Source organism: Tamandua tetradactyla, chromosome 4 (assembly GCF_023851605.1).
Source record: "Tamandua tetradactyla isolate mTamTet1 chromosome 4, mTamTet1.pri, whole genome shotgun sequence".
Classification (NCBI taxonomy): Eukaryota; Metazoa; Chordata; class Mammalia; order Pilosa; family Myrmecophagidae; genus Tamandua; species Tamandua tetradactyla.
Genome location: NC_135330.1, coordinates 148,254,155 through 148,265,545, shown reverse-complemented (window position 1 = coordinate 148,265,545; position 11,391 = coordinate 148,254,155). Strand labels below are relative to the sequence as shown.

The following is an 11,391-nucleotide window of genomic DNA, read 5'->3' as shown; positions in this document are numbered from 1 at the left end:
ACTTTAACTCACTCAACACATCTACCAGCAGGTCTCCTCTGTCCCCACTGTGACGCATTCTGTCAAAGATGAGAAGAGGCTAAATTCACAAATTTATACATTGCCTCATTTAAAATAAAATGTTGAGGAAGATCCTAGTCTTAAAATTAAGTTAATACAAATAAATGAAGAAATAGAGAAAGTAAAATAAGGCAGAGCAGCTCTCAAGAGACCCATCCCAGACTCCTTAAGGGAACTCAGACACTGAGCCCAATCTTCCTATCATTTCAGCTATCTTCCTTGGAAGACTGCCCAGACTCTGGGGCCCCATAACACTCTGTCTCTCTGCGACTTCAATTCTTCATTGAAACAAAGACAATTTCCATAATCTCTTTTTTAGAACAAAAACTCTATAATTCTTACTCCACTAATTCAGATTTTAAAAAAAATTCATATAATGAAATTCTTCTTATTGAGTAAAACACTAGGAATAGTTTCATTCCTGAATTTTTAAAGCCACGCCCCCCAAAAGAGAATCATTATGGAAAAGGTAGCTTTCAAGACAAGAGTTTGAGTTTTGGTGGATCTGGCATTTTTTAGCATTAGGTAAATGGAGATGGCTGTTTATGCATCAGAGTTCTCTCTAAAAGTTTGCAGAACACGTTTGAAAATGGACTTCGTTGTGAGGTTTCACCTAGCATTCCTCATTTTTCTGAAGTATCTGATAAAATTTTGGACTGTAGCATAAGGAGTAATTTAGAGAGCATTACAATAGGTGCACTAAACACCTCGTATGCATGTGCACATACAAGCAAATTTAACTTCTCTTTTGGATTATAACTCACTACATAAACCTTGGGGGGCACAATATAATATCTCTATACACTTCACTTTCTTAAACGTAGTAATTGTACTAAATAAAACAAAGAAGCGTAAATTAGAAACCATTCAAGAGATTCTTGTTTTTACATTGCGATAAGTTATAGGTTAAATGTCTTCTCAGCCAGCAAACTGGAGGGTGTGAGGGAAGAGGAGAGAGCCAGATAACATAGGATTCCCTCCAGCTCATGTAAGGTAAATTGAATTCTTAGATTCTTCCCTATTAACCCAATAAAAATATAAGGTGCTCTGACAAGTCGGAAGCTCCTAATGTAGATTCCATTTTATGCTTTGATCCCTGTCCACATGTTTTCCTAAATCTCCTGCAGCCCTGGAAAAACAGCATAGGCACGACTATTCCCTATGAGGCAGGGGTGCCTGAGTTTCAGGCGAGGAAGAAAAGGCGTTTCTTTCACCTGCTCTGCCTGGGCCCTGCTGACCAGACGCCGGCAGCACTCTTGCGACCAGTCTCGTACAATCTGGCTTTGGCCCTAGGAACATTTCTTTTGGTAAAAACTGGAGTTCTTCCTAACCTAGGTATCTCAACCCGCGTTCAAAATGGACTCACTCTGCAGCAAGAGGAAGGGTAGGGAAAACTATCTTTTGTGGCGATTACATTATAATGTCTTTTCATTCATTTTGATCCTCCCGGCCTAATGCACAGCTTGGAAGGTAATCTCGGCTGCTAGCCTCGAGTACTTGGGCAGAAAGCAGCCGCACCTCAGCGCTGGATGGGCGCCCCCTGGTGGCCAAACGGGTCGTAAGCGCAGCGACGCCTCTGTTCGCTCCGGGGTTCGATGGACTCCGGCGTCCGGCTGGCGGCCCGGGCCGGGGAGGCCCAGCCATTTGGCGGCCACAGCCCGGGGGACGCCGCCGATGAGGCCGACGTAGCCTAGTCCACCCTCACCCGAGGGGTGGGGGAACATAGGCCAGCGCCCGGAAATAACGCATGCGACTTCCCTCCTGCCATCTCTAGTTCCCAATCCCGGGCGAGGGAGGGGGAGCCATGGAGAAACATGGAGAAGGCAGGGCCAGAGCGCAGCGAGGCAGAGAACGCGCCAGGGTCATTCTAGACCGTGAGCTCCAGAGAAGCCAGCGCGTGTCAGGGTTGTTGCGAACGGATATGGACTGGCGCTGGACTTGGGGATTCAAGCACCACTTTTTCTTAGCACTGTTTCAAGAATTCTAACCCCGCATGGGGGCAAGATCACAGGTGCTCTTGGACAGTTTCGACCGTACAAGCAGGTACTTCCCTGTAAAGTAACATGCTTTAGCCACTAATAGAATGCAGTACTTAGGAGTGGTGTGTTTGTTGTTTTCATTTCCCACTGGTGCTTCCACGTGCAAACACGTTTCTGAGAGTAAATGAACTACAGTTAGGGCATATGTAAGTATTTTCTTTGTATTTCTATTTATTTTTAAGTGGGAAAAACAGTCTTCAAAATAGTATCTTCTCAAAAAATGTTCTGGTGTCAAGGAGACTCGGAAATGAAGGATGACTGTGGTTAAGTGGAGGAAGAAACCTGCAGTGGAACACGAACACCCCACCCCACCCCCACCCCCATTTCGGCAGTCCATGAGGTCGTCCTTATTAATCATGCCGTGCAGTACTGAATTAACTAATTTTAAAATGGCTTGGATTGTACTGCGTCAAACAAAACAAAATTAAGAATGATCTTCAAAAGCTTCCATCTCTAGCAAGCCTCCCTTAAAACACACACACACACAGGAATATTAAACCGAAGAACTATAAATCGACACGACCAAAAGCAAACTCCAGCAGAACAGAAGGGACTCGAAACCTGAATCTGCATTCCGTTCCTCCCGGACGTGGCTCGGAGGTGGGGGAGGCGGTTTGTGCTGGTCCCTGGTGTATAATCGGGTTAATCCAGTAGACAAAGAATAAACCAATAACCCTCCCACCTCACTTCACGCTCCCCTCCCCCTTCTTCCCCCGTCGCCTCCTCACGAGGGGGAAAGAAAAGGGGAGAGGTAGACTTGAAATTGATTCCGGATAAAGTCTTAAAACCTGCAACTTGTTTTTAATGCTAACATTGCATGCCGGGATTAATTTTCTATGTTCAGTCCCCTTTCCTAGTCGCGAGAAAAAAGTTCTGTAAATCAGAATGAGCCTATGGCGCGTCCTCTTGGCCTCAGGGAAAACCTTAAGGTCAGTGTTTTCTTGAAACTAGATAAACTGACCCCGCCGTGGCCACCCCGGCCCCGCGGGCGCCCCGCGTGACGATGCCCGGGCAGCAGGACAGTCCTGAGAACGCGCGGGGCGGCACGGTTGCCCTTTTGAATGCCTCCTGCGGCTCGGAGCGCTGGCGGGCGCTGGAGTGTGAGTGAATGTAGCCCTGCGGAGCCAATGAGCTGGGACCGGATGCGATATATCCTCTGGGACAACAACTGCTCTGTTCCGCCTCGGATCCACATGACGCCATTTACTGCTGCCGCGGCCGCCGCAGAGCTCCCTGCCTCCTCCGGAAAGGCGAGGGCGCAGGCCAGCGGCGAGCCCCCCCCGGCCGGGCCCCAAACCCTCCTCCTCCTCTTTTTCCTCCTCCTCCTCTGCACCCACCGCCCCCGCCTCGGCCTCACCGCCGCGCCTCCGCAACGCCCAGTCTGCACCGCCGAGGGCTGCGCGCCGCAGCGCAAGCGGAGAAGAGGGGCCGGCGGAGCGCGCAGCGCCCAGGCCCCCGCGCTCGCCCGGCCCGCGCCCCCGAATCCCCGCGTCCCCGCGTAGCCTCTGCTCCGACGCTGCCGGAGCCGCACAACTTGGCGATTTGGTTCTAGGTTCCCTGTAAGGCCGTTTTCTTTTCCCGTTCGCTCGTCAACCAGGCAAAGGGACTTGCTGTTGGCGCTTCGGCCTCCTGTTCATTGAGAAAAAGAGGAAATACTCCGCGTGCGCTCCCAGAAGAGGAGAGTCGCCTTCGGCACGATCCCCGGAGTGTTCATCGGCTGGTGACTTGGCTCCGGATTTTCTTTTCCTTTTTTCTCCCCTGTTGATCTGAAGTTGGACTGAAGCAGTTTGGAAAGAAGGGGTGGTAAAAAGTTTGCATCCCCGGCTGGATTTATTTGCACATTGCAGGAAAAAGAGAATCCAAGGAACAGGGGTTGGTGCAAAGCCGCGATCACGGTGAGGCACGTTTGGCTCTTTCCCTCCGGCGTCGTAGCCGGCGCGCTGGGGGCAACATGGAGTAGGTGCAGCCGGACCGGGAATGGGGTCCGTTTATTCTCGCGCCTCCCTTTCTCTAATCCCCCAGGTTCCTCACGGGGAGCCGGGGGAGCTGCACTGTGTCCCCCGCGCAGTGTCCTCGAGCCCTCCCCGCGCTTTGGGGGGTTGGGGTGGCAGACGGTTCGCCAGGAGTGTGCTCCCGGCTCAGCGAGAGCCGCGAATTCAACGCTGAGAGCGGGAGGGAGAAGGAAAACACTTTGTGTTTTCCAGGTCGCCGTTGCAGGCGCCCGGATTTGTAACCTGTTCCTACTCTCTGGGAAAGGCTAATTCTGAGCCAGGCTGTCCCGAGGCAGGGGTGCTGGCAGCCGAGAGCGCGCGGGTTGTTCGACTTACGGGGTCAACAAGACCCGGCGTTTGGGGAAAGAGCAAGCAGGGAGCATGGGTGGAGGGAGCCCCAGCCTCTGCCTGGTGTGGACAGAGATGAGCCCGGTGCGAGTGCGAGCGTCGCCGTAGCCGGCGCCGGGTCTCTGCGGTTCGGAAGTGCAGCTTTTTCTTTTCCGTTCTCCGTGGTCGGCCTGGGTCACCCTTCTTTATTTTTGGAAGCTTGGGCTGACCCAGCACAGGAAGAAAGTCATCCAGTGGTGGAGATTGTTTTCCATAATCTAAAAATAGGTGGCGAAAGAGGCTATTTTAAATTTCCTTTATAGCCTGATTCACTTTATTGTTTTTACTTTTTTTTAATTTTTCGGAATCTTGTGCGTTTTCACAAAGCAGCTTCTGAGTTGGCTTGCCCCACCCTAGTGCTGAAGCCCTTTTCCCCCTAATCCGTAGTCTGATCACACACTGTTCTTAATGGGGGTTTCAAAGCACTTTAAAAGCTGGAGGAGACTGAGGGACCGCAGAGTGGTTGGTGGAAACAGTGGGGGTGCGAAGAAGGCGGAGATAGACAGAAATCACTTTTTTGTAAGTAGCTATTTCTTTTTTTAAGATGCTGCTTTCCACTGCAAGCAAATCTGCCCCCTAAAATTTCCATCCCAGAGATCTGGATCCTGCTCGTCCGTCCTGTGCCTTGGGGCCTTGGAAAGTGCCCTCTCTTAAGAAAACAGTTGTTGTTCACCTTAAGACTATATAGCTTTTATTTCTCTAGACCAAAAGGAGATAAGCGTGTGCAGACTGCTGACAGTGCCAGGTTCAGTCAGTATACAGTGGAGTGGCTGTGTGCGTGGGTTAAACCTCGGTGTCTGGCCTGTGTATCAAAGGCAGGGCTTTCTGCCTTCGCCGCGTCGGTGCTGGAAACCTCTGCCCGACGTTCGAGGGCCTTTGCAGAAACGCCCTGCGGTGGGCTGAGTGGCCTCCACCTGGGGGTGGAGAGGCTCTCGTTTGGGGCTGGTCGGCAGTTACCTGAATTGAGCGTTGCTTTTTAGCTGGGGGTGGGCGGCGGGGGATGTGTGCTCCTGCGTCTCGGGACACGACCCCTTCGGAGAAGCTCGCACCCCCCCCCTCCCGTCTGTAGGTCTCTGGATCTTGCGCGGGGGGAGGGGAGCGGGGGGCAGCTGGTGACGGGGCAATGTCGTTCCACCCCGAGAAAAGTCCCCCGGGGTTTCGGCTGGGTCCCACCTGGTGGGGACGGTGTTGGGGCGCAGATACAGCCGATAAGCCGAGTGAAAGCAAAGAACTACGTTGTCTTGTCTCTCTTTCTGTCGGAGGTGAAGAGATCCGGTTTCCTTCCAGCTTTGCCTGGTTCTGAATTGGGAGGAGTGTGTCACCTGCCTTGGGTCTCTGAGGCTCTCTCCTTTTTAAAAAACGAAGGTTGGGTGGTGGTCCACCTTTGCTCATCTTACTTTTGATTTTCACGTAGACTTGGAAAAGGGAGGGGGGGGGTGATAGTTTTGAAACTTAGAGAGGGATTGCAATTTAAAGGATTACTTTCAGAATGCATTTCGAGCTTGATTTTTTTTTCTCAAACCACTTTGTTAATGAAATTAACTATATATATACGTGTTTGGAAACGGGCAAATCAGTAAAGATTTTGACATAATTCATTTCTAAAACAAGGAGAAAAGCAACCTTTTAGCTACACAGTCTAAAGTTTTCTTTCTCCTTAGGTTGCCAGGCTGTAAAATATTTGATTTCAAGTAGTTGGAAAGGTGAAAATAAGTTCTTGTTTTCTGGTTGGTTGTTTTGTAAGTTTAATTTAGTGTGTTTGTGACACCTAAATGAATTTGAATTCACTTGTTTTTCATTCTATAACTTTTTTGTGTGCTATATAGTTAAAAATGGACAGTGATGTGATTGTTTTTAAATTTTTGACTATTCCTTGAGATAAAATAATTACTTGTTTATGTGTCATATTCATCCTACAGAGTTTGAAAAAGCCTTAAAATACTAGAATAAATCATAGTTCAAGGTATTTGATGTAAAGACAGAATTAAGGTAGAAACCAAGAAGGCATTTTCAAGGCTGGATTTATAGGTATTTAAGGCAAAAATGACCATGACAACTTTAAACCTATTTCAAATTGGGGAAAGGTATTTGACTTTTGTGAAAATGTTGATAGCATTGTTGTATTGAAATTCCAACATTACTTTCTTGCAACTTTTACATCGAACCTGAACTTGGCAGATTTTGGTTTTTTTTAGTAAGGAGTTGTTATTTATATGATTGAAACAGATTGGCTTTGCATTGCTGCACATCATGGGATTAAAGAATTGTCAGTACCCAGCAATAAGTTCTACCATTTGATGCATCTGTTGCACTTAGGGCTGTTCTAATACCTCCCTGCCCCCACTCCATTTAAAATTTTGTTTCTCTGGGGGAATTGGGAAGTGGAGAATCAGTTCGGGTGGGTGGAGAGTGGGAATTATCTTATAGTGTAAACTGATCTCTTTCCTCTTAGTTTCCTCAGGAGTTCAGATGTGTTCTAAGCCTGCTGGAGTGACCACACTTCCAAGACCTGATGGAGGCCAGAGCTCAGAGTGGCGGGTCACAGCCCTTGCTGCAGACACCCCGTGACGGTGGCAGGCAGCGTGGGGAGCCTGATCCCAGAGATGCTCTCACCCAGCAAGTGCATGTGTTGTCTCTGGATCAGATCAGAGCCATCCGAAACACCAATGAGTACACAGAGGGGCCCACCGTGGTCCCGAGACCTGGGCTCAAGCCTGCTCCTCGTCCCTCCTTGCAGCACAAGCATGAGAGGCTCCACGGGTTGCCTGAGCACCGCCAGCCTCCCAGGCTCCAGCACTCCCAGGTCCATTCTTCCATGCGAGCCCCTCTGTCCAGGTCCATCAGCACAGTCAGCTCAGGGTCACGGAGCAGTACTAGGACAAGTACCAGCAGCAGTTCCTCTGAACAGAGACTGTTAGGATCATCCTTCTCCTCGGTGCCAGTTGCTGATGGGATAATCCGGGTGCAGCCCAAATCTGAGCTCAAGCCAGGTGAGCTTAAGCCGCTGAGCAAAGAAGATTTGGGCCTGCACGCTTACAGGTGTGAGGACTGCGGCAAGTGCAAGTGTAAGGAGTGCACCTACCCGAGGCCTCTGCCGTCAGACTGGATTTGCGACAAGCAGTGCCTTTGCTCAGCCCAGAACGTGATTGACTATGGGACTTGTGTGTGTTGTGTGAAAGGTCTCTTCTATCACTGTTCTAATGATGATGAGGACAACTGTGCTGACAACCCTTGCTCTTGCAGCCAGTCTCACTGTTGTACACGATGGTCGGCCATGGGTGTCATGTCCCTCTTTTTGCCTTGTTTATGGTGTTATCTTCCAGCCAAGGGTTGCCTTAAATTGTGTCAGGGGTGTTATGACCGGGTTAACAGGCCTGGATGCCGTTGTAAAAACTCAAACACAGTTTGCTGCAAAGTTCCCACTGTCCCACCTAGGAACTTTGAAAAACCAACATAGCATCATTAATCAGGAGTATTACAGTAATAAAGGAGTGTTCCTTTTTTTTTTTTTTAACACATATGCAACCAACTAAACAGTTATAATCTCGGCACTGTTAATAGAGGGTTGGGATATTCTTTGCTGCTTGCAGTGAGATGCTTGTCTGTCTGTGTGCCATTTTAACTGATATGCTTGTTAGAACTATGGAGCTCAAAACATGGGATCCAGAACTTGGTGACCCACATATTGCATAAGCTAAAACAACTCAGACACTCCTAGGCAGTTTTTGTTTGTGAATAGTACTTGCAAAATTTGTAAATTAGCAATTGACTTTTTTCCCATTGTTTTCTCCAGAGATAATGTGCTATATTTTTGTATATACAATAATATTTGCAACTGTGAAAAACAAGTTGTGCCATACTACATGGCACAGTCACAAAATATTATACTAATATGTTGTACATTCGAAAGAATGTGAATCAATCAGTATGTTTTTAGATTGTATTTTGCCTTACAGAAAGCCTTTATTGTAAGACTCTGATTTCCCTTTGGACTTCATATATATTGTACAGTTACAGTAAAATTCAACCTTTATTTTCTAATTTTTTCAACATATTGTTTAGTGTAAAGAATATTTATTTGAAGTTTTATTATTTTATAAAAAAAGAATATTTATTTTAAGAGGCATCTTACAAATTTTGCCCCTTTTATGAGGATGTGATAGTTGCTGCAAATGAGGGGTTACAGATGCATATGTTCAATATAAAATAGAAAATATATTAACGTTTGAAATTAATCCAAGCTGTTTTGTCTTATTTACCTTGCTTCTTCAAGTGAAAAAATGACATATTTTAAGATAAAAGCAGGCTAGAATTTTAATGATAGAAATTTTGTTCATTTTTAAGATTTTGTTTATCTTATGATTGCTAAAGTAAACTGGATATGTGTTGGTTTTCCGAGATAATTCTAGCAATCGAAAGAAATAACATTTGACTTACCTATATTAATCATATAAGAACTTATTTTAATGTGATTTTTTTTCTATATAATGTTCATGTTCTTACCCTTGTTTTTACAAATTTGCTGACTTGCCTTTTGTTTTGCAGGTTAAAAAAACAACAACAACCTTGTACTGATATATTCAGGGCCCTACTGTAAGAACATTAACAGTTAGACTTTTTCTTTATATACGGTATTATATAATTAAGAATGAATGGCATGAGATAATTCATGACCAGAGAAAAACAAGTTTTTTTCAACAAATATTTATGGAATGTCCTCTGTATATCAGATATTGATTATATGCAAATTGATTCTTGTAATTGAGGCAGAAACATTTTATTGACTTGTCTGATCATAGCTATGTTTTTTCCAAACTCTTTGTTTTAGACTCTTTAAGTTCATCACTTTGATCTTAAAAGAGGTATTTAATACCTTATATCAAAAAGTATGAATATGTCTGATTCAATATTTGGTATCCTGAAGTTTCATCCTATATTGTAATTTAGGCGCAAACAGGCCGATTTAGGGCTCTAACTCTTTAATCAAAGCCACAAAATAGTTAACATTTTAATAGTTAACTGTCTGGGAAAAAGAGACAGTATGCCAAAATGTCAGTATGTTTTGAATTATCTTTTGGGAGCAAGACACACAACAAGCTGTTACAGGCCCATCTTGACAAATATTGGTTTTTCTTATTTGTAGTAAGTCACTTAATTAGTCTGTGGCTGGTGGTGGTTTTATTTATTTATTTATTTTTATCAAAAGCCAGATCTTTTGCTGCCAAGAATCACCGGAAGTCTAGGAAATGATTCACCTATCATTATTGTATAATCTCTTGCTTCCTGTTCTGAGGCTCCTCTTAGGTTAAGAGGTCTTAGTACAGGTTGTCTTTTTTTAAAAAATTTTTTTAATTGGCTTTCAAGGAACTACATAGCCTCCAAAACTCAGATAGGACTATAAAGACCTTCACTTTCCTCTGAACTTCCTCCAAGAAACACAAGGTTAAATTAATTCAGAAATGACTTTCTCTTTTAAGTTTCAACTTCGGGATACTGAATGATGCAGTTCTTTTACTCTTAAGTTAAAGCTCATGGTCTAAGAGGAATTAGAATGGCAGTGAATAGGGCTGGGTTTCATATTCTATAAGAGTTTTCCAGATTTGAGATGCACAAAAATTTCAGCTAACTAGCTTTGTTCATCAACTGCCATATACATTGATAGATTTTCTTTGGTACAAAAATTGTGAGTCGTATTTTCATCACATAGGGAGTTTTTGAAATGTGTTCTATAGACAAATTACATCAGATAAAATTAGGTTTTTTAAAAGGGTAGATTAAGAACCCCTCCCCATAGTTACTGAAACAGAATCTGATGTTATGGCATAGGTATTTGTATTTTTAACTATTCCGTGATTGATAATGTACACAGTTTAAAAACTGCTGACCTAGGAGCTGCTTTCTAATGTAGCTTTTTAAATGAACTGATGTGAACCATAATTCACCAGTTTGAATAGGAAAATATAATGATAACCAAATGAAGTTAGAAAAGGATTTTCACACAGTATATAAGTCCTGATCAAAATAATTTGCTTAAAGATAAGTAGGATGCTTCCAACTAACCTACTAAATGTTGACTTTATCAATTGGTAAAGAGTTCCTCTTAGGAGTATGGAAAATGTTTATATCTATCTAAACACATCAAAAATATCCTTCCCATCAGTATTAAAGAAGAATTTAAACAGAGAACACATTTGAACATAGAACTGTGATATGGAGGACAATCCACCTCACGTTCTTAATTTCTATTTAAAGTTCATGAAAATTCAGATTGAAAATACAATGAGTTCATTAGTCAGTGGCCAATTTTATGACATGATAGGTTAAAGTATAAAACAGTAAACAATGCCAATTGAAGACTGCTAAGCATGTAGGGGAATTTTAAATTTTTTGCCTTTGGGTTTTAGAAACGTGCTTTATCTACACTTGAGATTCCTTTAAAAATGACTGTCGATTTTGTTACTTACAACATTATGTTTTTTGAGAAGATTTTAAGGGCCTTCCAAATTACTGCCATGTTGGAACATGCTCGGGATTGTTTGTGTAAGGAAGAAAGCCAAAATCCAGTCGAGTTCTCCCAACCAAACTTAGCATAACTTTCTCCTCCAACACACTTGTCTCAAGGACTACTTGACTCCAGAATATATGTTAAGGGACTGGTGATGTCAAATAAATGAGTTTGCTCTTTGCATTGTGCTATGAGGTATTCAATAGTCAGTTGGGCTGGATGTAATTTGTTAGCTTCTGAACATTTAGAACAGAAGTTTCAAAGATTTAATGGGTTTAGTGTTTCACATGCAGTTATGTCCACAGCTGGCCATTTGTCATTCTAAATGTGCAAAAGGGCTGGGTATAGGTGCAAAAGAATCAATTTGAAAATTGGTTAAATTGTACAGATAAAAAGTAAGGTTATTGTC

General features: G+C 44.2%; 1 protein-coding gene across 1 annotated transcript; it reads left to right on the top strand.

The window, feature by feature from the left end:
• The first annotated feature begins 3,616 nt into the window (after positions 1-3,616).
• SPRY2 (sprouty RTK signaling antagonist 2) lies at positions 3,617-8,712 on the top strand. The gene is made up of 2 exons (XM_077158516.1): positions 3,617-3,994; positions 6,930-8,712. The coding sequence occupies exon 2, from the start codon at positions 6,990-6,992 to the stop codon at positions 7,932-7,934; it is 945 nt and encodes a 314-aa protein (XP_077014631.1). The 5' UTR covers positions 3,617-3,994; positions 6,930-6,989; the 3' UTR covers positions 7,935-8,712.
• Positions 8,713-11,391: the final 2,679 nt, after the last annotated feature.

Bases quoted from the DNA above. Each gene is read 5' to 3' on its own strand.
- SPRY2 (XM_077158516.1), top strand. From the start codon at position 6,990: ATGGAGGCCAGAGCTCAGAGTGGCGGGTCACAGCCCTTGCTGCAGACA.